The sequence below is a fragment of the Durotheca rogersii genome (genome assembly GCF_024521655.1).
Source record: "Durotheca rogersii strain YMJ 92031201 chromosome Unknown GGS23scaffold_13, whole genome shotgun sequence".
In the NCBI taxonomy this organism is placed as follows: domain Eukaryota; kingdom Fungi; phylum Ascomycota; class Sordariomycetes; order Xylariales; family Xylariaceae; genus Durotheca; species Durotheca rogersii.
In genome coordinates, this window is record NW_026251244.1 from 526,484 (window position 1) to 551,733 (window position 25,250).

At 56.7% G+C, this 25,250-nt stretch overlaps 6 protein-coding genes across 6 annotated transcripts; 4 read left to right on the forward strand and 2 right to left on the reverse strand.

The window, feature by feature from the left end:
• Positions 1 to 621: 621 nt before the first annotated feature.
• GGS23DRAFT_610587 (NAD(P)-binding protein) lies at positions 622 to 1,790 on the reverse strand (the record flags this gene model as incomplete). Its single annotated transcript, XM_051520339.1, has 3 exons — positions 1,442 to 1,790; positions 1,189 to 1,336; positions 622 to 1,122 (listed from the first exon to the last, which is right to left on the reverse strand). The coding sequence occupies exons 1-3, from the start codon at positions 1,501 to 1,503 to the stop codon at positions 622 to 624; spliced, it is 711 nt and encodes a 236-aa protein (XP_051371114.1). The 5' UTR covers positions 1,504 to 1,790.
• Positions 1,791 to 2,164: 374 nt separating this feature from the next.
• Positions 2,165 to 5,851, forward strand: GGS23DRAFT_572244 (actin-like ATPase domain-containing protein). The gene has a single exon (XM_051516613.1). The coding sequence runs from the start codon at positions 2,620 to 2,622 to the stop codon at positions 5,662 to 5,664; it is 3,045 nt and encodes a 1,014-aa protein (XP_051371115.1). The 5' UTR covers positions 2,165 to 2,619; the 3' UTR covers positions 5,665 to 5,851.
• Positions 5,852 to 8,371: 2,520 nt separating this feature from the next.
• GGS23DRAFT_597629 (acid protease) lies at positions 8,372 to 9,885 on the forward strand (the record flags this gene model as incomplete). The annotated part of the gene is made up of 3 exons (XM_051518650.1): positions 8,372 to 8,663; positions 8,717 to 8,831; positions 8,895 to 9,885. 3 exons carry the CDS (start codon positions 8,372 to 8,374, stop codon positions 9,883 to 9,885), a joined length of 1,398 nt encoding a protein of 465 aa, XP_051371116.1.
• A 1,389-nt stretch (positions 9,886 to 11,274) lies between these two features.
• GGS23DRAFT_99125 (uncharacterized protein) lies at positions 11,275 to 12,526 on the reverse strand. Its single transcript, XM_051521446.1, has 3 exons — positions 12,335 to 12,526; positions 12,104 to 12,193; positions 11,275 to 12,008 (listed from the first exon to the last, which is right to left on the reverse strand). Exons 1-3 carry the CDS (start codon positions 12,424 to 12,426, stop codon positions 11,615 to 11,617), a joined length of 576 nt encoding a protein of 191 aa, XP_051371117.1. The 5' UTR covers positions 12,427 to 12,526; the 3' UTR covers positions 11,275 to 11,614.
• Positions 12,527 to 16,292: 3,766 nt separating this feature from the next.
• On the forward strand, positions 16,293 to 20,276 carry GGS23DRAFT_572275 (uncharacterized protein). The gene is given in 3 exon segments (XM_051516614.1): positions 16,293 to 16,556; positions 16,642 to 17,881; positions 17,894 to 20,276. 2 exon segments carry the CDS (start codon positions 16,714 to 16,716, stop codon positions 19,957 to 19,959), a joined length of 3,234 nt encoding a protein of 1,077 aa, XP_051371118.1. The 5' UTR covers positions 16,293 to 16,556; positions 16,642 to 16,713; the 3' UTR covers positions 19,960 to 20,276.
• A 427-nt stretch (positions 20,277 to 20,703) lies between these two features.
• GGS23DRAFT_610595 (uncharacterized protein) lies at positions 20,704 to 22,894 on the forward strand (the record flags this gene model as incomplete). Its single annotated transcript, XM_051520340.1, has 3 exons — positions 20,704 to 21,667; positions 21,718 to 21,789; positions 21,860 to 22,894. 3 exons carry the CDS (start codon positions 20,704 to 20,706, stop codon positions 22,861 to 22,863), a joined length of 2,040 nt encoding a protein of 679 aa, XP_051371119.1. The 3' UTR covers positions 22,864 to 22,894.
• Positions 22,895 to 25,250: the final 2,356 nt, after the last annotated feature.

Consider the following 25,250-nt stretch of genomic DNA (forward strand, 5'->3'; position numbering starts at 1 on the left):
TCGTGCCTTACACCACGCGGGGATCCAGCGTCATCTCGGTCATTCAACCACAGAGATCTTTCTCACAAGTCGGCGGTACGATAATTGCTACGAGAGATATTGACACTGCTCCATATCCAACCGAGGAAATGTAGGCGTCTTCTCTCACCTGGCCTCATCTTGCTGTTTCGTGGTGAAATCCGTGGCAGATTCCCGAAACGAGAGAAAAACGAGACCTCCCGTGAGGGCTTGTTCTGCCGTCGCCTCGCCCACTACGGTAAACGGGCCTCGGTCCATGAATACCATCAAACTACAGCCCGGATGCTCACCCCTCGACTCCCGCATACCCGGTTTTATGAGGCGGCGTCAGCGTCAGCGGCGTGGGGGAGACCCCCGAAACTCAGCGCCATATAACATTCGCGGGCCGTGGAAGTTAAAAGAGAATAGACACATTTCTTATATGCGCCATGTGTCACGTTTATGCTTGTCCGCTATTAGACCGGACCTGATATTAGACGGGGAAGACAGATGTATAGATGGGTATACCCCCCACTGGTTAGCTGGGATCATCTTCTATATCGTGTGGCTATTGAACACAACCTCGAGCGGCGGCGGCCGCCTCTCCCTCCGAGAAGAGGGAGATTACTTGAGCCCGCCGCTCAGCAGGATGCTCTGGCCCGTCAAGTAGCCCGTCCGGCACAGCATCGTGACGACGTTTGCGCATTCCTGCGGCGTCCCCAGACGGCCGACGGGGATGTTCCTCACGTCGCCGGGCGTACCCTCGACCGACTTCTCGTCGGGGATCATGCCCGTCTCGCCGATCATGGCCGGCGCGACGTCGTTGACGGTGATGCCGGACCTGGCGTGCTTCGCGGCCAGGTTCCTCATCATGCCGGTCAGGCCGGCCTTGGAGGCGGCGTAGTGGCACGCGTTGATGCCGCCGCCCTGCGCGGCGATCGACGAGACGAAGACGACGCGCCCCCACCCCCGCGCCTCCATGTGGGGGATGCTCAGCTTGGTGAGCAGGAAGGAGGCCCGCAGGTTCACGCTGAGCGTGTAGTCGAACTCCTCCAGGCTCACGTCCAGGATCCCGGGCAGCCGCTTGCCGTACCCCGCGTTCGACACCAGGATGTCCGGCCCGCTCTACCCGTGCTGCTCCTCGATCTCGCGAAACAGCCGCCGGACGTCGTCCGCTGAGCCCGTGTCGACGCGGTGGACCGTGATCTTGCGGCCCCCGCCGCCCTCAGACCCGAGGAGCTCCGCGGCCAGGTCGTCGACGGGCTGGTGGTTCCGGAAGTACGTCAGAGCTAGCGAAGCGCCGTGCGCCCACAAGTCCCGGGCGCATCCCGCGCCGATTCTGCCGAGAGATCAGCGCTGTCTGCGGCGGACCAGCAGGGCCCGTTGGAGGGAGCAGCCTGGTAGGGATCTACGTGTGCGAGATGCGCGGCGTTCGCATACCTACCCTCCCGAAGCGCCTGTTATGAGGGCTAGGCGACCCTTGATCTCGTTGTCAACCTGGGGCATCGCGAACGTAGTCCGGTCGGATTTTGCGTTTCTTCGGGGATAGTGGTTGGCTGCCTGCAGACGGAGACATGGTCCGGGGCGTCGTTCGGGCAGACCTCAGGTATAGGCGAGCATTCCTGGGCAGCAGTAGGTGAAGACTCGGATATGCTCAGGCCGAGCTCGGTGCATACTGCCGTGGCTTGCGACGGCGTTAGGGGCTCCGCAAGAAGAGGAGGTATGGACTTTGGGAAGGCGATGCGGGGTGTGCTTGGAAATACCTCTGTTAGGTATAGAAATAGGGGGTTATGCAAATACTAGATAAGTACCTGGGTACCCGGGTTCGTGTTGTACTGCAGGCAATACCTATAGTCAGCGGGTACATTCAGAGACACCTTGGGTACTTAAGGATGTACCCAGCCATGATTACCCCTCCTTGCTCAGGACAGCACCTACCTACCTAGGTACCTACCTACCTCTAGAGGTAAGGTCACCCACCTAAGGGAATGGGACAGACACCCGGCTACCGACTACCCGCACCGCTGTACGTAATAGCCACAGCGTCCCCTCCTCTTTCCTGGTAGGCGTCGAGCCAGGGGGTCACATGCCCTGAAGGCGCCTACAAGATGACCTAAGAGAATTTCCAGATCTGTCCAGTTTTCGACCCATATTTCGCTATCGAGCCAATCGTGTCGCTATCGGTGGCTTCAAGGGAAACACCCTGAGCCGCCGTGCCAGGATTCTCATTTTCAATTCAACCAGCTGTCCTCTCCTCATGTACCCTCGCCAGGAAAGCTCACCTTGCGCGCATCACAAAAGCCCAGGCAGAGCCCAGATGGCCGTTGGGCAATAACAGTAGTTTCTGTCCTGGCTGGAATTGAGGCCAGATTCCTCCGAGGAAGAAAAAAAAGGAATTCCCAACAAGACCTGCAGATACAAAAGACACCGTTGGCTGCTTCGCACACAAAAAGAAGCTGGGTTAGATTATATCTCTCTTCACCCTCCCTCTCAGGATACCATCAAACCCATAACCTATCCCTCTCACTCTCGACAAGCTTTGGACAGCTGGCCTACCACCCTTCCGCCGGCGAGCATCTCGCCTTTCCGTCCATCTCTCCCCCTCCCCCCCTCACGCCCAAGATGCTACACACGTTCTCTTTTCGATCAATACTACTTTTCGCAGTCTTCCTCTGCTCTACAAATGTCCTCGCCATATCTGCCGTCCTCGGTATCGATCTTGGCACCGAGTACATCAAAGCGACCCTCGTTAAGCCCGGCATCCCGCTCGAGATCGTCCTGACTAAGGATTCGCGACGAAAGGAAACCTCTGCTGTCGCCTTCAAACCCGCGCAGCATGCCCTCAAGAGCGGCGAGTACCCCGAGAGGGCCTACGGCTCAGATGCCGTGGCCCTGGCGGCTCGATTCCCTGGCGACGTATATCCCAACCTCAAGACCCTCCTCGGCCTTCCCACCGATGACGCCATCGTCAAAGAGTATGCCGCGCGACACCCGGACCTTCAGCTCGAAGCCCACAAGACCCGCGGTACTGTCGCGTTCAAGAGCAAGGCTACTGCCAACGAGGGCGCGTGGATGATCGAGGAACTGCTGGCCATGGAGCTCCAGAGTGTGCAGCGCAACGCCGAAGCTCTGGCTGGCCCAGACAATAGCGTTCGGTCTGTCGTCATCACCGTCTCGCCGTTCTTTACCGTCGAGGAGAAACGCGCCGTGGAGTTGGCTGCAGAGCTTGCCGGCCTCAAGGTTCTCTCGCTGATTAGTGACGGCCTCGCCGTCGGGCTGAACTACGCCACGAGCCGGACGTTTCCTACCGTTAACGAAGGGGGTAAGCCGGAACACCACATGGTATTTGACATGGGCGCTGGCTCCACCAAGGCAACCATCCTGAGGTTCCAGGGCCGGACGGTTAAGGACATTGGCAAGTTGAACAAGACTGTCCAAGAAGTCCACGTTCTCGGAACCGGCTGGGATAGGACTCTTGGTGGCGACGCTCTCAACTACCTAATCGTCGACGACATGGTCTCCAAGTTCATCGAGACGCCTGCTGCAAAGAAAGCCTTGGTGACAGCAGAGGGAATCCAGCGACACGGCCGGGCTGTGGCGAAGCTTCTCAAGGACGCAGAAAAGCTGAGGCACGTGCTTAGCGCCAACGCCGAGACGGGTTCGAGTTTCGAGGATCTCTACAACGAGATCGACTTCAAGTATAGGATCACCCGCGCAGAATTTGAGAAGCTAGCTGAGGCGCATGCCGTGAGGGTTGGTGCCGTCGTTCAGAAGGCCTTAGATGTAGCAGAGCTCGATATAAAGCAACTCGACTCCATCATCCTTCACGGAGGCTCTTCACGGACGCCTTTTGTCCAGAAGCGGCTAGAGAAGATCGCTGGGGACGAAAAAGTCCGCGGAACGGTCAACTCGGACGAGGCGGCCGTGTTTGGCGCCGCCTTCCGGGCAGCGGAGCTTAGCCCTAGTTTCCGAGTTAAGGAGATCAGAATTGCCGACGGGGCCTACTACGCCGCCGGAATGAAGTGGACCAACCCCCAGGACAAGCCCCAGCAACAGCGACTCTGGACCGAGCGATCCCACCTCGGTGCTCCCCCAAAGGAGGTTACTTTCACGAACCACGAGGACTTCTCTGTCCGCTTCTATCAGCAGGTGCCCTCAACGGAAGGCGAGTCTGTGGACCGCGAGACCACGATCTTGACAACGAAGAATCTGACTGCCACTGTTGCATCTCTCGTCGAGAAAGGCTGCTCTCAGTCAGACATCCACTTCAAGGTCAAACTGCGGCTCAGCGCCGACAACGGCGAAGTAGAGGTTGACAAAGCATCCGTCGAATGTGAAGCCGAGGTACAGGAGAAGGAAGGTTCAGTGATCGATGGTGTCAAGAATCTCTTCGGGTTTGGGAAGAATAAGGACCAGCAGCCTTTGAAGGACGGTGCGGAGAGTGCCGACGACGCGGCCTCCGAGAGCGCCTCAGCTTCGGAGTCAGCCGAAACTACATCGAGCTCGTCCACAACAGAGTCTAGCGCCGCTTCGACGGATTCATCTTCGACATCTACGGAATCGCCGGAGAGCAGCCCCGCCCCGAAGAAGAAGCAGCTGGTTGTGATCCCAGTCAAATACACCGTGGAGAAATCCGGCGTGCCAGATCTACCAAAAGCCGAAATCACCAAGGCAAAGGATCGTATTAAGGCATTTGAAGCATCCGACCGATCCCGGCGTCTGAGAGAAGAGGCCCTAAACCAGCTTGAAGCCTTCACCTACAAGGTTCGGGATCTGCTAGACACAGAATCTTTCGTAGCCGCCTCTACCTCGGAGGAACGGGCTAAACTAGAGAAGAAATCCAGCGAAGCTAGCGAATGGCTCTACGACGACGGGGCTGATGCCTCTCGCGAGGAGCTGAAGTCCCGACTCAAGGGACTGAAGAGTTTGGTTTCGCCTGTCGAGAAGAGAATCGAGGAGGCGGAAAAGAGGCCAGAACTAGTCAAGACGCTGAAGACGTTGCTGGACCAGACAGGCACTTTCATCGATACTATCAAGGGGAAGATCGCCGAAGCCGAAGGATATCTATCTTCTCTTAGCGCCAGCACTACCTCGACAAGTGAAGCGAGCTCAACCGTCACTGAAGCCCCTTCGCGGGACGGTGATGAGTTTGACGGCCTCGAGGACGATGAGACCACAACATCGACCACCACGGCCACCGTGGAGGACCGTGGCCCTGTGCCACCCCTATATACCCTGGACGACCTCAAGGAGATTACAGAGCTATCCGATTCGATATTGGGGTGGCTAGAGACGAAGCTCGCTGAGCAGGAGAAGCTTCCCGAGACGGCTAACCCAGTCCTTCTGGCCAAGGATCTCGAAGAGAAGACCAACAAGCTCGAGAAGGCGGGCATGGACCTGGCGATGAAGAGCGTCAAGAACTTCGAGAAGAGCAAGAAGAAGAGCAGCAGCCCGAAGAAGAGCAAGGCGAAGGCGAAGAACTCTTCGACCAAGACGGGCAGCGACGGCTCGGAGCCGACGATAGATCTAAAGGAAGGTAAGAACTACTTCAAGATCGGGGAGGACGGCAAGAGCCTGACGGTGGAGGAGATCGAGGAGATGATCAAGAAGATGACGGAGGAGCAGAAAGACAAGGAGGGGGGCCAGAAGAAGCACGATGAGCTGTAGAGCTGTAGAGCTGTACCGTACGGCTGCAGGTAGAGATAATTGACGAATGGAATGATCCATTCGGTGATACCGTTCGTGCTCTGTGCCTGTTCATTCACGGGCCCTTTCCAGCTACTAACACCGACCGCGCCGCGGCGCGACTAGCCTAGAGGGAAATAGATGTATCATATATCGATGTTTCGTCGCGCTCATCTGGGGCCGAGTTCAAGTTCGTGCGTACCAATACGCGGTCAGCGATGCCGATCTAGAGTCTAGTACGTGTGTGCGTGTGCTACGGGTGTTGGGAGGTCCGGATGTGTGTATCTGGTTGCGTGACTCGCCGCCGCCGACCCCCTGTCTCCCCCTTTTCATCTTATTTCCCCTCTACGGCGGGCGGTGGACGGGGAGGCAGACAGGCGGTACTCTCACGGGGGGCCCCCCGCCCTAGAGTTGGTCTCCGTGACGCCCGCGGCCTGCGGGAAGCCGCTAGTCATGTTTTACGCTGACAACCGTTGACCCCCCTTTTCGAGATGGTTGTCTTTTTGTCTCTGGCAACATAAGGGAGGGCAAAGACATGAAAAGGCTAGAAACAGCAAAAGAGCGGAGGCGGAGGAGGGTGTTTGGTAACAACATAGGTAGCTGATATCTGCACACCTCGGCCACGAAAGAGTAGAGGGCAGGTCAAATGCGGCAAGGGAAGCCATCCGATACTGGCTGTGTAGCCAGGCTAGTTCGGTGTAAGTTGAGGTTGCTGGCTGAGGCGTTTGTGTGTCCCTTCCTTTTCCCCCCTTCCTCAACGTTAGCACTCGGGCCAGAACCGTGGCGGGGGGTGACTAGCTGTCGCCTCTTACCTAATACGTGTACGTCATTATGTAGGAGGTATACACTTCTTGTGCTTTTCAGGAAGGGGCAGCAGAGGAGGTATACTGTTTACGTCAGGCAAGAAGAGGTACCGTCCGCCCCCTGGCCCCCCTCGTAGGAAACGAAATAGGGGGGACGGGGGAGGAACGCATTCAGGTACGCCAGGTACATACCTACCTCCTCTGCACATACCTACAAGCGTTGCGGGCTAATGCGGTCGATATTACGTTAGGTGGTGTTTGTCCGCTTGTTTGGGTAGCGACCTAATAAACTCTATGAATAGGTAGCTCTTCCACGGAGGTACGTGACATACCTGCCTAGGTAGGTAGGAGAGGTAGGTATGTAGGTAGGTATACAATAACCCCGGCGAGTACACGAGGCCAGGGAACCGGACCCGTCCCCGTGAGATGAGGTCGCGACATCGACCCAAACACATCACGTAGCCGCGGTTGCGCAAGATTACGCCTGATGCTGCGATCGCTCCCTCAAAGGAGAGGGGACCTGCAAATATCCGCCAGCGTCGGGTACTAACTACCTACCTCCTCACTCTCCTATACCTTCGTAGCCCTTCCTTGCCTGCCCAAAGTACCTACTTACCTACCTCCTATAGGTCCGTAGCTGCCTAGGAGCGTCACGTCGGCACGCGTATATGAGTAGAGGTAGGTATGTGTACGTGTACACACGCAGTCCTATCTTCGTCCGCCTCCGTCCTCCTTGGGTGACTTGCCGGCCTAAGCAGGGTAGGTAGAGAGGTAGGTAGGTAAGGTTGCTATAGATGGACTACCGGCATACCTCCCTACGTCTAACGCCCGTATTCCTGTCGGACGTTGCGCTCCCTTCTTTCTTCCTCTCCTAGCGATTGGGGCCGCTTTACGTAAATTTTTTTTTAAGATAGAAACAGCTGTTGGGACAACCGCCCCAAGTTGGACCCGGCTTGTGTAGCAGGTCGTCGCACGTACATCCGCTGCCTCTGCCCCCTACGACCGCCCGGGACGCTCCCGCACACGTTGCTGCCCTCTGCAGGTAATCAATCACACATACCTACTCGCACGGCCCAGCTCGAGGGTGCAAGGTGGCTGCGGGGAACGACCCCAGCGCAGACCGCAATATACCTGACTCTTACTAGCTGCCCCCTTGCCTGCCCCCATCATATCGCGGCTATCCGGCGATGGCACACATGCGCCATCTATCACATGTACGAACACACGTATACACAGCCCGGGTACGCGGTTGCTGTCCTGGGTCGGACGCGCAGCTGGCTGGGCTTGAGGCAAGCGAGCATTCCGGGTAGCTGCCGTCGCCTCGGGGTTAAGAGGTGTTCTAGGTAGGTAGGTAGGTAGGTAGGTAGGTAGAGAATACTTGCAGATGGGTATAATAGGGGGTACCTATAAAAACGGCTTCAAGAGAGAGAGAGGTAGGTACCTAACCTAAGATAGGCACCTTAAGTACACCCAAGGGATGTTATGCGTGCGGACGGTTATATGTAGAATGTGTAGCCTCGATTTCGGAGGAAAGAGCGTGCTGCATACATGTACTCCCGCCTTCCAGCACTCGTCTGATGTGGCGAGGCAGCAGGCATCGAAGGCAGCCGCTGGCCGATTTGTCTCTTTCCTGGCTTGCTTTTACCAAATCTACTCGTTGTTCAAGCAAGCCTTCGCCTTCGAGTCCGCGCCTCTCCTCTCCTCACCTCACCTCACCCCCCCTCCCCTTACCACCTTCCATATAAACATCGTCCACCTTCGTTCTCCTCTCCTCACCTACCCCTTCTCTCCCTAAACCGCCGTCCTCTTTACCTAGGTCCTAATTCACCCCCCCCCTCAGCCCTGCTACGCTTAGCCCTGAGATCGGCATAGACGTCCTCGATAAGATGGCCGTCTTCACCCGTGTCCTCGTTGCCGTGGCCCTCTGCCTGTCGTTCGTTTCTGCAGTACCCCCATACCCAATCACCCACGCTGCCCGCTCTGGCCGCAATGCTGGCCATAGCTTCTCTATTTCCCAGACCCCCAAGGTCGATGTCGCCCGACACGGTCCTACCGAGTATCTCAAGACCTTGAAGAAGTTCAAGGCCAACATCCCGCCGGGCCTTCAGGACGTCGTCGATGCCCACAAAACCGCAGCGAAGAAGGTTATGACCACTTATGGTGACAAACCCCTCAACGGTGAGACGAGTCCTTCGACCCGCGAGCGTCGGTGTAACTAACAGGGAAATTAGGAACCACCGTTCCATCGGCCTCCAAAGATGGCGATGTGCTCTGGCTTACCCCTGTTGGCATCGGCAGCCCCCCGCAACAGCTAATCTTAGACCTGGATACCGGCTCGTCTGACACGTATGATAGCACCTGAGCCACGGCCGCGTCCGAGGGAGATCCGTAGGCTGACTGTTATTATAGCTGGATCTTCTCAACCGATACAGACAAACAGGATGTTGCTGGACAGACCGTCTGGGATCCAAGTAAATCCTCCACCTCTCGCAAGATCGATAACTGCACGTGGTCCATCATCTATGGCGACTTCTCTAACTCGGAGGGCATCTGCTACCGTGACACATTCACCTTTGGCAACATATCCATTCCGAACATGACCATCGAGTCGGCGACATCCGTATCGGACATTTTCACCGAGTCTTCGTATCTGTCCGGCCTTGTAGGCCTGGCCTGGCCGTCTATTTCTCAGTTAGTCCCTCCGCAGAAGACACTCCTCGACTTCCTACCTGAGGTGCTGAGCAAGGCTCTGTTCACGGTCGACCTACGCCACAACGGCAGCGATGGGTCCTTCAACTTCGGATACATTGACGACACCTTGCACACTTCTAAAATCCGGTATGTGGATGTGGATACTTCGGAAGGCTTCTGGAGCGTCAAGAACACGGGTTTTTCTATCGAGGGCGTCAACGTAAAGTACAAGTTCGCCGAGGCACCTGATGTCATCATCGACACAGGCTCCACCCTTTTCTTCGCGCCGGATGAGGCAGTCGAGCAGTACTTTCTCAATGTCGCCGGTTCCAAATACTCGTACGCCGACTATGGCTGGTTGCTACCGTGCAACTCGACGCCTCCGGACTTCACCTGGGAGATCGGAGATGCGAGAGGCAACACAGTGGTTGGCACGATACCTGGGGAGTATTTCATATTCGCCCACTCTACCAACGAGATGTGCTATTCCGGTTTGCAATCCGTTGGTCTATTCAGTGGCGTGCAGGGTATCTTTGGCGACGTGTTCCTCAAGAGCCTGTTCGCTGTCTTCGACATCTCGGGCAAGAAGTTCGGTGCGGCCACTAAGCCTCTGAACACTGACAACTACAGGCGAGCGGTGGGCGCCAAGGGCAGGGATCGAAATGCCCACGCCCACAAGCCCACTCGTATCCTAAGCGGCAAGGTCTGAGGGGTTAGCTAGCTGTGTGGGCTAACCGGTATGTTCCGGAAAGGCGACAAAGTTGCTTTCGTATTCGATGCTTTCTGCTGCTAGAATTAGTCAGGTTCGCCTGTTCGACGCAGCCTCTCGTTATGTATACACGTCGTGTATGTCGGTGCTTCTATTCTCCGAGATAGACAAAGAGGTTATGCTCTGAGGTTAAACCATACACAGGTTGATATAGGTCTCCCGTCTCCCTTCGTCGCACATCGTAACAGCTTGGGCCATTTGACTTTGAACAGGCGGGCAAGTACCAGTATTGTGGCAGAAGAAGCTGTGGAAGACATCGCATTTTCCACCCGCGTATCCTCTGGGAGAATACAGTCGCCGGCCATGTTTCCCCTCGTCTGGATACCGCACGTATGGAGGCGGGCGAGACAAGCACACCAAACCTACCCGGTAGTAGCTTAGAGGCTACGAGCGACGACGTGCTTCTACGCGGATTCGACCACCGTATACTGTTCTCGAGAGCGGAAATTTCTTCGGGTGGCAGGTGTATATAAGGCTCGTCGATGTTTTTTTTTTCTCATTCTCAGGAACCCTACCTATGTAAGTACCTAGGTATCTAGGGTGGGCGGATTGCGCGTAGAGGGCGAGATAAAAGGACAGAATGGTGCGGGATCTGGAAGAAGTGGGGGGTTAGGAAGATTAGGGAGTACCTTCGGTAGGGAGGGAGGCAGGCCGGTGTTATTGGTCCATCCAGGATGCCATCCGCGGGCGCGTCTCTCTCTCCTATCTCTCTGGGGTCGAGCGATGCACAAGGTGGGTAGATTCTATTATGCACAATGGACCCGTCCGGCTGGGATAGGGTTGAGCCGGTGTGCTCGACGAGGTGGACGCATATACCGTGTTAGACGAGGGCATGATATATATAATGCCACCCCACGCACGAGCTCTTCTAGCTCTGGCCCCCCGGGCCTCCTCCCCGCGAGCCTCGTCCGAAGCGGACGACCCCTCGCCTCACCCCAAAACCCTCCCTCTAAGGTGACAAATCCTACTACATACGGCCATGCTGGGTAAAAACAGAAAAAAAAAGATGTACGATGAGCGCTAGTCCGCACGCTCTATCCGTTGCTACGAGACGACCAAAACCTGCACCCCCTCCTCCGTTCTTTCTGCCCAAACATCGGACTGTTTCAAGTCACGATACTAGAAATGACGCCTTGATATGAAGAAGAGAAAAAAAACAACACCGAAGCGACGGGAAGGGGAGATGGGGACGCCATTAACGCCAGACGGGCAGTCAAATGGGGGGTTTCGTCACCGTCTTTCTCCAAAACGAGGGGATATATCCTGGGCGAGGGGGTTAAAGGAAAAGCCGGGGTCGCAAAAGGCCGGGGAAATGTCGATCGGGTTTGTCCTGCCTTCCGGCGATGAGTCGGTTTGCGCCGGACTCAGGGTCGCTCGTGGCCATCCCAGAACCGGCGATTGGACTGATCCGCCCGCTGCGTGCGTCCGAGTAGCCAGCCACCGCCTCTGATGATATTCCAGTCCTTATTCAGCTCGCAGGATTGAGGGCCGCGGCCGAGTACGTACGTGCATACGGATCCCTTCTTGTACCTTTTGTCGCCGCGGGGTCTGGAGGATAATAAGGGGGGAAGGGATCGGTTGGAGGCCAGAGCGAAAGAAACCACTCGTCTCATCTGGGAAGGGGGGCACGGGCGGGAACAGCTACGGGAGACCGGGTCGGTTCGCGGACCTAGTTATCGCGGTCGCCATCTTTAGAGACCAAGACACAGTCAGCAAATCTTCGGGGACCGAGGGCGCCGGCACCACCAGAGGAGCTATGATTGACGAGCACGTATTCACCTTCGCTGGCTGTGGGAGTCGGAGGCATGGCCCCTCCGTGGCCGGGGGCTTGATGGGCTGGCTTCGCCGTACCTGGGCGGGAACGCGGCTGCTGCGAGGCGTCCTTCTCGGCCGGTGCCAGCGGCGGCTGGCCGAAGACGCCGGCGGCGGCGGGTTGTCGCTGAGCGCGCGGGCTCGCGCCGCCCGAGGCGCCCGGCAGCCGGCTCTTCAGCCGGTCCTCCATCTCCTTGATCCTGGCTTCGAGGGCCTCCAGCTCGGACTGGCCTGTCGTGACCTGCTGTTTTCTATAGGCGGTGGGGAAAGGCTCAAGATCAGCCACCCGTTCGCTGAGGCGGTCGCTGTCGAGTAATGGAAGGGAGGCACGGGATGTGGGACTGACCGCCTATCCACCTGCTCGTCCAGGTCGGCAATGCTGTTCTCGATCCGGAAGATATCCATAAGCTCTTGGCTGAACGATTGAGCAATGGTACTAAAAAAGGGGGGAAAAGGAGGAGAGAGACATTCGTTAGTCATTCCTCGACCGAACAACAACAACAACCCCTCCCAACCAACCCCTTGCTTGAGGTGAGCGATCGGGGGGGACAAGTATGAAGGGAAGGGATGAACTCACGACTGCGGGCGCCGGCCATTGGGCTGCCAGTCACGGTCGAGCTCTTCGTCGGTCGGGCTCATGTTGGGCAGGTGATTTTGCGTTATCCTCATACAACACGTTCTCCAGAAAAAAAAAGAGATCGGACCCCAGAGAAATGAATCGACGAGGTGTGAGCGGAAGTTTGAGGGTATCGTGGAAGAGAAGTAAGTGGCAGGCAGAGCTTTGTGGCGGTAAATAGCGGCGAAGGTGGTGGTGTATTATTCTTATGGTTATTTTTTTTAATGATAGGAGCTGGGGGGGGGAGTTGTTAATTAACTGGGGGTATTAAACGGGGGGGGGGCTGTTACCTGGGGGGGGTGGTTATTAGAGGTTGGCAGTGGGGGATGGAATGAAGGGCGGGTCCTTACACGAAACTGGGGACGATGATGGATGATTGATTGACTGGCCGCGTCAAAATGGGCCGCGGGCTAAAGGTTATAAAAAAAAAAAAAGGTAAGGGAAAAAAAGAAAGAAGGAAAAGGGGGAGGAGGTAAGTCGCGTATGTACAATATATACCAGCTGGACCGACGTAAAGGGGAACAGATAGCCACCAATCCCTCATACCTCCTAGGCACTACCTGCGCACCGCTGAGTATAAAAACTACACCCGTCTGAGGTAGGGCCTTAACCACCTAACCTAACCTAGAGAATGGCTGGGCAATTAATGTCTATGAGTAGAGTCTGCCTACGGGTGGGACCTTGAGCCTCGCAGGACTTACTGAAGGTAGGTAGGTATTTGTCCCGCATATGTGCGTGTGTTAGACTTAGCTATGGCGTATGCATGGAGACGCAGGTAGGCAGTTATGGGGGGTCTAGCGGTGGTGGTGGTGGTGGTGGTGGTGCTGACTTCCCATGTTGTTGCTGCGGCGGTTACTGCAGCTGCTTCCAGATTGCGACGAAACAGCTCGGCGTCGAAAAAAGGAAAAAGAAGAGAGAGGGGGAAATACAATAAGATCAACGGCATGCAATGCCGGAAGGGGATGGCCGGAATAGGAAGGCTGGACTCGAATAGGTAAGTTGGGTATACGGGCAGTATTTAATTAGTACTTGCGGTCGGTAGCAAGCAGTTGATACCTAGAGAAACGGTGGTAGGTGGTAGGTACCTATGTAGGAAGGTATTGAGTAATTACAGCACTGGAGGCAGTTGACCGGACTGGCCTGGGCAAGGGTATCGAGATAGGTACTTAATACCAACCGAAATATGCTCGTATCTCATGACAATGAGGGAGTTTTGCCGAAGGGCTTTGTGCCATCTTGTCCTTTCGAATCTTCCCCTCTATCGTCGTACTACACAACCATAACTCGTCACACTACAAACTACACATCATCTGTATATGCACGCCGGCCGATGCCTAGGGAGCAATAGAAAACACTTCATATCCATAGTATGTATACAACTACGTAGTACCCGTCTAAGGCAATTAAGAGCTACAACTAGTAGGTAGGTTCCTAGCTCGAAGGAGGTTAGTTGCGCTGCCCAAACCCCCCCGTCAGTTGTCGGGATGATCTCGTCAGGGCCTTGGTCATATGTGCATGTGTGCCTGTGTTGATGATCTCGAGCGAATTCGACGACGACGATGATCCAAATCAAATGACCCGAGGGCCAGCGAGGTCGCGAGTCGCGGGATCGCTGCCCATGTTAACCACCAGGGGAGGGCAGGCAGTTCGAGCTGGTATGCATGCGTGTAATTGGCACGCGAAGAGGTTCTCGACAAATTGCGCCTACATGTTGTTGCATGCATGTATGTGTGTACATACGTGCGTATATGGAATAGAGATGTCCGGACAATTCCCCCCCACCCTCTCTGACCCTCAGACACTCGGAGTTACCTACACAGACCCATCGACTTTAACTCAGGTAGGCAATGTATCAATGCCTCTCTCAATACTGCTGTTATTATAATGATTGTTATTGCTGTATTATTGCTCCTCGATAATCTCGCCGACACCAACCCCCCCAAACGCATTCGTTACCTAATGTAGGTATGGGTTCAGTTCATTAGGCGACCTAGAACGATGTTAGTACCTACCTACCCAGGTACGCGCATCCATGGATTCGAGATAGGAGGCGCGTCCGTAAGAAGGTTAGGGCCAGGCCAGGTTGGGTTCAGCCAAGCTACCTCTACCGCCTAACTGGGTGCTCATGTGCTCGCGCATAAACCTGTCCCCCTGACCTGGACGTGTGCATGTGTATTAACGGGTATGAGGTGCTGCCCAGAGGCGATGCCCTAATGAAGTTGCATAGAAAAACATCGGACCATTCCGTGGGCGTCTTGTCTCTTGACTGATGCGGCGTTGCCTATCCAGATATAGCCCGCGCGACGGCGCCCGTGCCCCTGACAATTCTACACATTTACATGCATAGATACTAAATATATGTGTACACACCTGCGCATTTCTACACATGCGTAATTTCGAACGTGCTTAGCCTATCCCCCGGCCACAGAATCTCTCCAGGTAGCTGTGAGGTAGGTAGGTATCTAATCTCCCCTCAATTTCATGCGCTCGTTCAATATACGTGCCTATAGGGTAGCTTTATGAGCATGCAGCAAGCCCCTTATTCTTACAGCTGTCCGGGTTGTCACCACCGTAGCCGCCGTCACACAATCGATTCTGGGGTATCCAACGATGTGTGTGGGCCGTGTCTGTAAGTGTTGTGTGCATTGCTCACTTGCTGATACGCCTGTCCGTAAAATGTCTACCTGGTATGCAGGTAGGTATGCACGCATTGACATACATATACACACTCCCGTCTGGTAGAGTTAGCCTTTCCATCCGACGACATGTAATGTAGGCCGCCACAATTGGGAATGGACGCGGATTGTCTCAGTTGACCACATGGATCCCATTACCTCTCCTCTCCTCCTACGTTATGTGCGCACGTACAGACCTCAGATACCTAACCTACCGGTATTCCCCATCTCATCTAGGATAGATCGATATCGTGGACTCGGCACGTGCACTTGTCTTCTACCGCGTGGTGGATGGCGTGTTGCGTCCGTGTGTGCATGTGCAGCCGAGGGCGGAAACCTATTTATAGTCAAAGTTGCCTCGTTGACGGGAAGACGCCGCGGTGGGAGAGTAGCTGACGACATACTACGTAGTAGCGGGCGATAAGCCTGCGCAGGGCTGACACGCAGGTCATGGGGCGAGGATGGTTAGGAGGGCCAGCTTTCTATAGATATAGACTTGGGGGCATGTGCTAAGTCCTAACCTGAGTCCTAACCTGCTAAGTCCTAACCGGTTGCCGAGAGAGGCGGTTCTGGCTAACGGATCAGCAAGGCAGAAAGGTACCGATAGGCTATAGGTATGTATAGACCCGATGAGAGGCAGGTTAGGCGCCTACCTCTCATCTGCGGTATCGTCCGTCAGGCGGCGTAGGTAGAGAGATAGTAAGTAGATGCTGAAGCTGGCAGTTGAAAGTAGAACTATGCCCTCCCTACCTGGTGTCCGAAGAGGGTCTAGTCGCAATGGCCTCAAGGCATACATCCACAGGTATGCAGGCAACGCACAAACCTGCTTAAGGGGTAAGGAGCTGAGTGCCTGTACCTGAGGTCCTTGGGAGGTAGTAGAGGTAGGTACCTCTCAAGGAAGGAAGAGGAGGTACCTGAGATAAACCGAGAGGCATCGTGAAGGAGGCAAGAAGGACTCCATGATAGAAGCTTGACATCAGTGCGTCGGAGACTTAGGTACCTACCTTTCAGGTACCTCCAGGTACCTGTTGTGCCTATCTCCTACTACGTAAGGTACCCGAGGACGCTGCTATGCAGTGGGAGGGTGCCGTGCAGGCAGGTACGTACCTAGCATTATGCAGTCTGCATTACATAATAAATGAACCACGGGCCACACAGTACAGCTTGGCCGTGCGCGCCAGGGGATCCGGACTGTCCCCAACCGTCAATCTGGCAACAATTCCGACCGTCCGCATCCAGGTGCGCATTCCCGGCCACCCGCCGACCGCCCAGCACATACACAGCACACGCCCTCGCTCACACTCACACCCGTGCCGGCCATACCACACCCAACCAACCTGTCTGCCTATTCCTCGAATCACGTGATCCCTCCCCAACGACGAGAGGTCGTGAAAAAATATTCCTCGCGAGCGCCTTCGTCCCAAGATCCGCCTATCTCCCCGCCGTCGCGCCCTCAACGTGGTTGGCGTAGTCTGCATAGACTTCAGCCGCCATCCTCGACCATTTCGGTACGCGTCAAGACCGTGTTTCCCCCCCCCCAATCAGCCGTGTCCCGGAATGCTAGTCGTGACCCTTGCTGACCCTTAACGCTAGACCGTGGCGCCCATCCATCTCCTACAACGACGCGACGGTCCCCTCGACCACGGCCGAGGCGGATCCTGGGGCATGAATAATAACCCGACTGAATACACCCCTCTCGAAGCCTTTGCCCTATTCCAAGAGCTCAGCAGGACTTTCCAGAATGGTCTGGCCCACAACACCTTCCATCATATCTCGGAGCAACTGAAGAGCACGCCCTTGATATACGAGCAGGATCAATATGACGCCGGCCGGTTGAGCCCCGAATCCCTCCAGAGCTTCGCCCTGAGGTTGCTGCGGGAGGAACGGAAACGCGAAGCCGACGCTGCCGTGGAGAGGAACAGCGCCGGCCTGTCGCCGACCTCGAGGAAGAGGAAGCTTCCGAGCCCTCCTCTGCCCACGGTCAGGGATGCCTACGACCAGAGGGAAAAGCTTCCGACCTTGGTGGAGAGGCTCTACGTGCGATTTCGGGAGAGCCTGATCAGAGAGATCAGGGAAGACGAGCGACGATTCGACCAACTTCAGCGCGAGCTAGCCGAGATAGAGCGCGGCGAATGGGATGGCACGCTCGGTCTTGAACAACGCTTGGAGACGGGCAGGAATGGGCTTCCAGTTGTCAACCACGTAGTGCCTACTCGGCCAGAGCCTTCGAGACCAGAGATTCAACCAGCGCCGACTCCAGTTCCAACGCCGGCGCCCACATCCGTCCCACCTCCAGTGCCGACGTCTCCAGCAGTCCCAGTTCCATCGCCACACCCAGTTCCGTCTCCGACTATCCACGAACACACAAGACGACTCGAGACGTCACGTCCACCTCAGCCGTTGCAGGAAAGGAAGCCCATACACCGAGTCCCTTCACCGTTACCACCGGCCACTCGACCTCCTAGCGAAGCTCGTCAACTCACTCCTGATGCCCGGCCCCAAGAGCCTACCCGTCCAACGGGTAGCACAACTCCGGTTCTGCAACACCCGCAGGCTATCCAAGGATACCATAGCCGTCCCAGTTCTGCCACGCCACAACCACCTACTGCGGATAGCTTACAACGGCCCGAAGGTGTGCCAAAAGGAAGAAGCCCAGCGCCGATACAGCCAAATCAACCTCAAACTCCCGCCCTGAAATGGGAACCTCCATACCAACCTAATCAGCTTCCTCACCAACATCCTCATCAACCACCTCATCAGCTTCTACATCAGCTCCCACATCAACCAGCTCAACCGCCCCCTCAGTCTCATCAACACCCCCATCAACTGTCTAATCAGCCGCCTCATCCGCCAACTCATCCGCCGACTCATCCGCCAGCTCACCCACCCGCTCACCTACCAACTCCTCAGCCACCCCATCAACCGCCTCACCAACCGCCTCACCAACCGCCTCACCAACCACCTCATCAGCTTCATCAACCATCTCACCAGTCTCCGCCGCCACAAACGCAGCATCAACCGCCTCATCAAACACCTGTCCCATCGCCCCGCCTTCCATACAACGCGGGAGTTGCCAAACCTCCGACATACTCCCCTCAAAATCAGCCCGGCCATCCTCAGTTTCCCTCTAGCTATGTGAGTCCCAGGCAGCCCGCCGGTCACCATACCCAGCAACCCCGACACCCGGTACAGGGATCCGGGGCGACGGCTCCAGTGCTATTGCCTCCTCAGAATGGCCAGATACCCCCTTCTCTGCCGTCACTGCCCTTAAATGCAACACCCGACGGCGCCGGACAGCAAGTAACGCATCGACATTCGGTCCCTACTCTCCCAGCAAGCTCGCCAGGCCCTAATGTGGGGCCCAGCTCCTATCCACAGCATCAGGCTCAGAATACGCACGTCCAGACGCCTGTTCGTCCCCCCGTTGCCTTATCGGCATCTCAGCCCGCCGTCAGTCCCACAAAGCCGCCCGTGCCTCCAGCACAATGGACGCAAGCGCCCGGCCCGGCCCGTCCTTCTTATCCTCCACAGACTCCAGTGAAGCCTACACCCCAAGCGACACCCCAAGCCTCACCAGCGCCCCAACACGGTCAGGTACAAGGAGCACCGAGATCTCATAGTGCTCCATACAACCAACATGCTCAACCGGCAGGCCCCACCGATCCGGCTCATCGCCCACATGCCCCTCCCTTGCAGACTCCGGTCGTGGTATCGCAGGCTACACGGCTACCGCCGGTACCGCATCCACAAACATCAACTGCCAATATTTCATCGCATGTTATCAGGGGAAATGGCACCAAGTGGATCGCAACACCGACACCTGCAACGCCTAGAGTGGACGACGTGACCGGCTATTTCGATATCCAGAGCCCGGCTACCGAACCAATGAGTCCTACCCTTCCACCAGCTCAACCACCAAAGGCCTCTCTCGACCACGTCGAGAAGAAGGATGCACGAAAGGCCATGCCACAGCCTAACGCTTCAGCCCCGCGACCCAGAGGACGGCCACCTCGCATTGCACAGAAGATTATAACGCCTTCGGTGCAGCCGGAAGAGGTTCCGGTAGAGTCAGACCTCTCAGCGAACCACGTGAAGAATGAAGAGGTAACTCCTCGGGCGCTCGAAGATATCGGCGACACGGCAGACACAACGACAGCTGATGAAGACGTGTCAACCCTGCCCTCCAACAAACGGAAGCGTCAGGATACGCCTCTAACCCGGGCGCCTCCAGCACCGGCAACTCATGTTTTATGGACTCGATCATTTAATAAAATCAGCCAGTCCGCACTCGACCAAATCATCAGCCACCGTCACGCCAACATGTTCGCGCATCCAGTGAAGCCGAGAACAGCACCGGGGTATTTTGAAATCGTGCTCCGGCCGCAGGACCTTAAGGGCATCCAGAAGGCTATCACGGCAGGATCCAAGGCGGCGGCGGCGGCAGTAGCGACAATGTCAGATATCGAATCGAACGCTACCAACATCTGGTTACCGATGTCGGTGGATCTAGTCCCGCCGAGGGGTATAATCAATATCGCGCAGCTAGAGAGGGAGCTGGTACACATGTTCGCGAATGCCATCATGTATAACCCGGATCCGTATCGTGGCTTTGGACCGTCGTTCCTACGGTCGAATCGGCAGGCCGGCCTGGGAGGCGATGGTGAAGACTACAGGGGCTACGAGGTGGACGAAAATGGCGTTGTCAAGGATACGCGTAGTATGTTTGGCGAAGTAGAGAAGCTACTAAGCGACCTCCGTAACGAGGTGGAGCGCAATGCGCCGCCGCCAACTGGCATACCAGCCACGTCCAGCCGTAGCATGAGCATAGCGGGCGTCGAGGCAAACAACACCGGAGAGGACGACGGCGACGACCAGGTAGCGGAGGCGAAGAGGCGAAGGATCAGAGGCTAGCGTGACATATCACGGGCGGTGTATCCAATCGAATGTCAACCGGGGGCGAAGGGAGTATAGGGATCATTTGATTGTATATCGTGAAGCACTAGAAATATACCACTTCATAGCCTAGTCGCTTTTGGGGGGAGGGAAGATGGATGACCATAGTAACAAAGACAACCCGGTTGGTCGTAAAGCATTGCCAAAATTTTGGACTAGCACTGAAGTTATTTAGGTATGGATCGGAGGTGGCTTTGTATATAGACGGCATCATTCTCTGTAGGATAGATAATACCTTAGGACTACAGCCTATGAGTAGATGATGCCCCTTTTCACCCTCGAGGTGGTCCAATTCCAGATGCACGTGGCAGCCTATGCATATAACATACATAGTACCTGACACAGTATAGTTATATACTGAATCTATGCACAGCGTGGTGGTTACGTAAGTGGGACAAGTACAAGAATACAACCACGACACGGCAGGGAAGGACAGGACGTGACGTGACGGATGGAGGACGACATTCTTCAAGATACTACTTCGTATACTAGCTCAATTGACAGACCTGGCTCCGTATTCCGAACCGTGTACTCAGACACTTACACTCGTCTTCCCTCACTCTACCCAGCCTTCTAGATGCATAGCTAGGCCTTTTTTGGCGCCCGTTGCATTGACATACCTACCTACCTAGCTGGGTAGGATTTGGCCTCTGCTTCAAACTAGAGAGAGGCGCGTCCGGACGCGTCAGTTGGTTTCCCACCATGGCGCCTCGCCGAGTTATCGCCGACTCCGATGACGAGGACGAAGGCGATATCCCGTTAATTCCCTCGAGGGATTACACGGTAGATAGTCCGCCACGGCCGGAGCTGCTGAGCCCGTATCATAGGCCGCCAAGCCCCAGGATGCCTGGCCGGACACAGGTCTCAGATACAACAGATGGGTCGTTCTTCGCGAGCGTCTACGATGAGCAGCAGACCAGAGCGCGCGAGCAATCTCAACTCGTCGAGCATATCGTTCGACAAAGCCAGAAGGCCAGCGCCAACAGCGATGAGGTCTCGTCCCCGGCCAGGGGCAGGGACAAGACTAAGACCGATGTCTCGTCAGGTACTTCTGTGACGTCCCCAAGGGTCTTGAGCCGGCCCGGGAACCATCAGTCGCTTCTTAGTGATGATGCGACCAACATTACGAGCCCGCGGAAAACACTGCCTGGGGAGTGGGATGTACCTAGCAGTCCGGAGATCCCGAGGGACGATAACAAAAGATCGCATAGCAACCGAAGGGGGAACCAGCCAAAAGGCATGGTAAGCACAACTATAACGGAGGCGCCCCTCCTAGAGGATTTTGGCCATACAGAAACTCCTCGGCGCGAGGCATTCCACGATGAGATTCCCGAACGGGAAAACGTCGAATCGTTTCCCTTGCCGGCAACGAAGAGGAGAAGGGTCTCGCTTCACGGCTCTATGGCTTCTGGAAGTGCCGCCGGTCTTTACGTCGCCCAGAGCAACCTCACTACCATGCAGAAACTCGAGTATCAGAAGATCCACGTGCCGCAGAGTGGCTATTCTAGTCTCACAGACTCTCTCAGTCATCAAAAATCAAGCGGCGTGACAACCATAGCGTATCCAACCCCCAGCCGATATGCGCCTTCTTCCGGGCCACCGCTTCCGTGGGAAAAGGCTAATGCCGCCGATACCCAACCAAGAAGCTCACATGCCATCGACGCAAGTAATGCCCTTGCACCGGACGATTGGCACTCTAGCTAACGAAAAGCTCAGATTTCGTCTTCCCCAGATGTGATTTCATTTGGCCACGACTCCGAAAGGGTAGTCAGAACTACGGTGCCACTAGTAGATGCAGAGGAAGGAGGCGATACAATACGAGGCCCAGACAGGCACTACGAAGCGGAAACTCCCTCAGGTAGGAAGGGCAGGAAAAGGCCGAAGAGCATCCAGGACGAGGACGAACTTGTACATGACGAATCGCGGAACTCCGAGACGGCCAACCACCACCACAAAGACAATGAAAACCCTCAACTCCAGCGAGGGAAGCCGAACTCGCCAAACCCAGACGAACGCAGTAGGCCCGCCGAACCAGTCCACGTTCCCAGTCCGCGTGGGGCCTCGCCCCGAGCAGACCCCCAGGAAGAACGCGACGAATCAAATGCTGAAATCCCCGCGACGGAGCCGCCCGCACCCGTCGACGAGCCCGAGATCGCCATCCAGCCGCCCCCGCAGCCGAAGAAGCGGGGCCGCAAGAAGAAGAGCGAGCTAGCCGCCGAGCACCACCCGGCCGAACCGGCTCCGGCCCCCGCCCCCGCCCCTGAGGCGCGGAGCGAGGAGCCCGAGAAGCCTCCTAAGCGGAAGCGCGGCCGCCCCCGGAAGGCGGACCGCGCCGCGAAACCCGAACCGGAAGCGGCCGTGACCCCGGTGGCAGAACCCGCCGTCGCGGCCGGGGGGCCCGAGGACGACGGCGACGGCGACGGCGACGGCGCGCCCGCGCCGCCGGGACAGGTTGACGGCGCCGAAGTCGCCGACACAGACGAGGAGGGGGAGGGGGAGGAGGAGGCGGCGGGGGGGCAGAAGCCGCGGAAGCGGGCGGGGGCGGGGGCGCGGGGCAGAGGCCGGGGCGCGGCGTCGCCGCTGCGGGAGACCAGCAGGAACTCGAAAGGCTCGCCTCCGGCAGAGCCGACGACGACGACGACGACGACGACGACGTTAACGACAACAACGGATCGAGCGCCGAAGGAAGAAGCTGGAGAGGGGGCAAAGGCGGAGGAGGAGGAGGAGGAAAAGGGCGACAAGCAGAAGGCAAAGGCGAAGGCGAAGGCGAAGCAGACGCCGGTGCCCAGGACGCCGTCGTACCGGGTCGGGCTCAGCAGGCGGACGCAGATCACGTCGCTGCTCAAGTCTATCAAGCGGTAGGCCGAGGGGTGGAGAGGGGGGTTAGGAGGGATCGATGGATGCAGGGCGAGAATATATATTAAAATATTTACCTACGTCATCTACGGGTGTACCCCCTAGCACTGTGCCAGTCCTTGACGACTTCGCCGCCTCCCCCTAATTTCCCGCCCTCCTTTTCGCAAGCCTAGCTAGCCTGACGCCGGGCCGGGCCGGCCGCAGACCCTATGACGTCTATCTTACTTGCGCTCCCGACCCTGCATAGCCCGCGAGGCGGTACGCGGGACGAGGAGAGGGGAGCGGTGGAGGGGGGGGGGGGGGAGACGCGCGGTATCGGCCCATCCCGCAAAGCAGGTAGAAACGCGGGGCCGCGGCTCGACTCCCGCGCCATTCGTCAATTTTGTCATGCTGCTGTGAACTACGTAGGTAGCCAGGCGTGTAAACACGGCATTTCCCGCTCCCCGGCTGAAAAACCTCGCGTGAGTCTGACTGACCCTTTGTGCGTGCGCGCGTGTTTTTTTTCCTGTGTTCTCGAGCGTCGTCTTCCTCCTCTCCGGTTTTCTCCCCCACTTCCCCTCATCTCCCTCTCGTTTCTTTCCTCCTCCTCCTCCTCCTCCTCCTCAAACCGCGCCGTACCACCCCGCGTCGCCCAGTCCGCACCATCTCGGTCACAGCAGCCTCCTCCTCCTCTCCTACCCCAGAGCCGCCAGCCGCTAGCCGCCGAGCCAAATCGCCGAGGCTGATACTCTCGGACCCGTCTTCGGCTGGCTAGCTGACGCACAGCTTCGGACATGGACCTCGCCAGGTGCACGCTGCTCCTGCTCTCCTTCATCGACCAGTCCGCGGAGTGGGCCATGTGCTGGGCCGGAGCGTTCATCCTGCGCACAATGGCTGAGATCCCCCACTGGATCGAGGCGTTCGTCGGTAGGCCGACTCCCGTATTAGATCCCCCGGCAACCCCCAACCCCCAATCCCCAACCCCCCCCCCCCTCGGCGGTCGTTATTCCGTCTATCCCAATTCTCAATTCGAGCTGGACCCTCGAGGAGCTTCGTTCCCTTCACTCCATTATTCCCATCGCGTTGCGCGCTTTCCCACTAGCCCACAGGCATCTCCCGAGAGAGGAACCTTCTGCTGACATGCTCCAAATCGCTCCGACCGGCAGAAGAAGAATTAGAGCGACGAAGGATGCTTGGTGAGATGTAGGAAAGCTGCTGCGACGTTGGAGGTCTCCCCGCACGTATGTGTGGAATGCGGCGGCCAACGGAGACATTCAAGTCAAGGCTAATAAACAATCTGTATGACAGCGAAAAATCTCAATTGTAATCGCCGTGAGGGCCAGCTCGCACGCCTCAATCGCAGCGGCGATGGAGCCAATCCGTACGATGGCGTATTCTACTTCTATTGGGGTCCCGGTCTGTTCTCGTTGTCGATCGTGTAATCATGCCCGATCATATCAAATGAATCCCAGACAACCGCATGTAGATGTTTACAAAGGAAATTCGGTGGCTCGGGGCGTAGGCCGTCTATATTCGTAGGGGGGTGGTGATGGTGGTGGTTTAGGACTGAGGCAACTTGGTCATAATCGGGGAGGATTCTCTCGTAGACTTTCGTTCATGCGGTGATGTATGCTGGCATCGTGATGGCTCTCCTGGACGGCATGGGGAGCCTGGGTGGTAGGGAAGGGTGCTGCCATGTTCGATGAGTTGGTTCCGATCCGGCCGCGCTCCTGCAACCGGAAGTTCATGAGCCATCTCACGTGCATGCCTAGTACGCCCATAGTGCTCCGGATCTCGGTGAGCTGGTCCTTGATCTGTGAGCTCTCGTTGAAGAGCATCATGGAAAGACGGCCCTCGACCTCGTTGAGCGCGGAAGACAAGCGTTCGACTTTAGACTCCATAGTCTCGAAGAGCGATAAGAAATACTGATCTCGGGATTCGTAGGGCGCATTCTCCTCGTTAGTTGAGCTTGTCTCCGGTAAACTGATGTCCGCTCCCGGCTCAGGCGAGGTCGGTGCGGGCATTGAAAACCCTCGGTTTTCGAGGAACTTTATTCGCCGTTCCTTCAGCCGGTCTCTCTCTTGGAGGGCTGCTATCTCGGCCCGAAGTTCGGCCAGCTGGTCTCCGACGGGCCCGACGACCCTGTATTCGCACCGGCTCGCGTGTTCGTCGAGCTGCTTACGCCTGAGGTGTCGCGCGCAGCCAAAAGAGGCAAACTTGCAGGAGGCCTGGGCCTCGGGACACCCCTTCAGGTGCTCATCCTGTTTGCACCTTACATACTCGATCCTACACAGGGTGCATATGGCCTTTCGGTTCGGACACTCGTTGTTCTGGTGGTCTTCGAGATCCGCCTTCAGCGTCACCTGGTCGCAGAACCCGCACTTCACGCCATAGTGAAGGCATCCCTTGCCGAC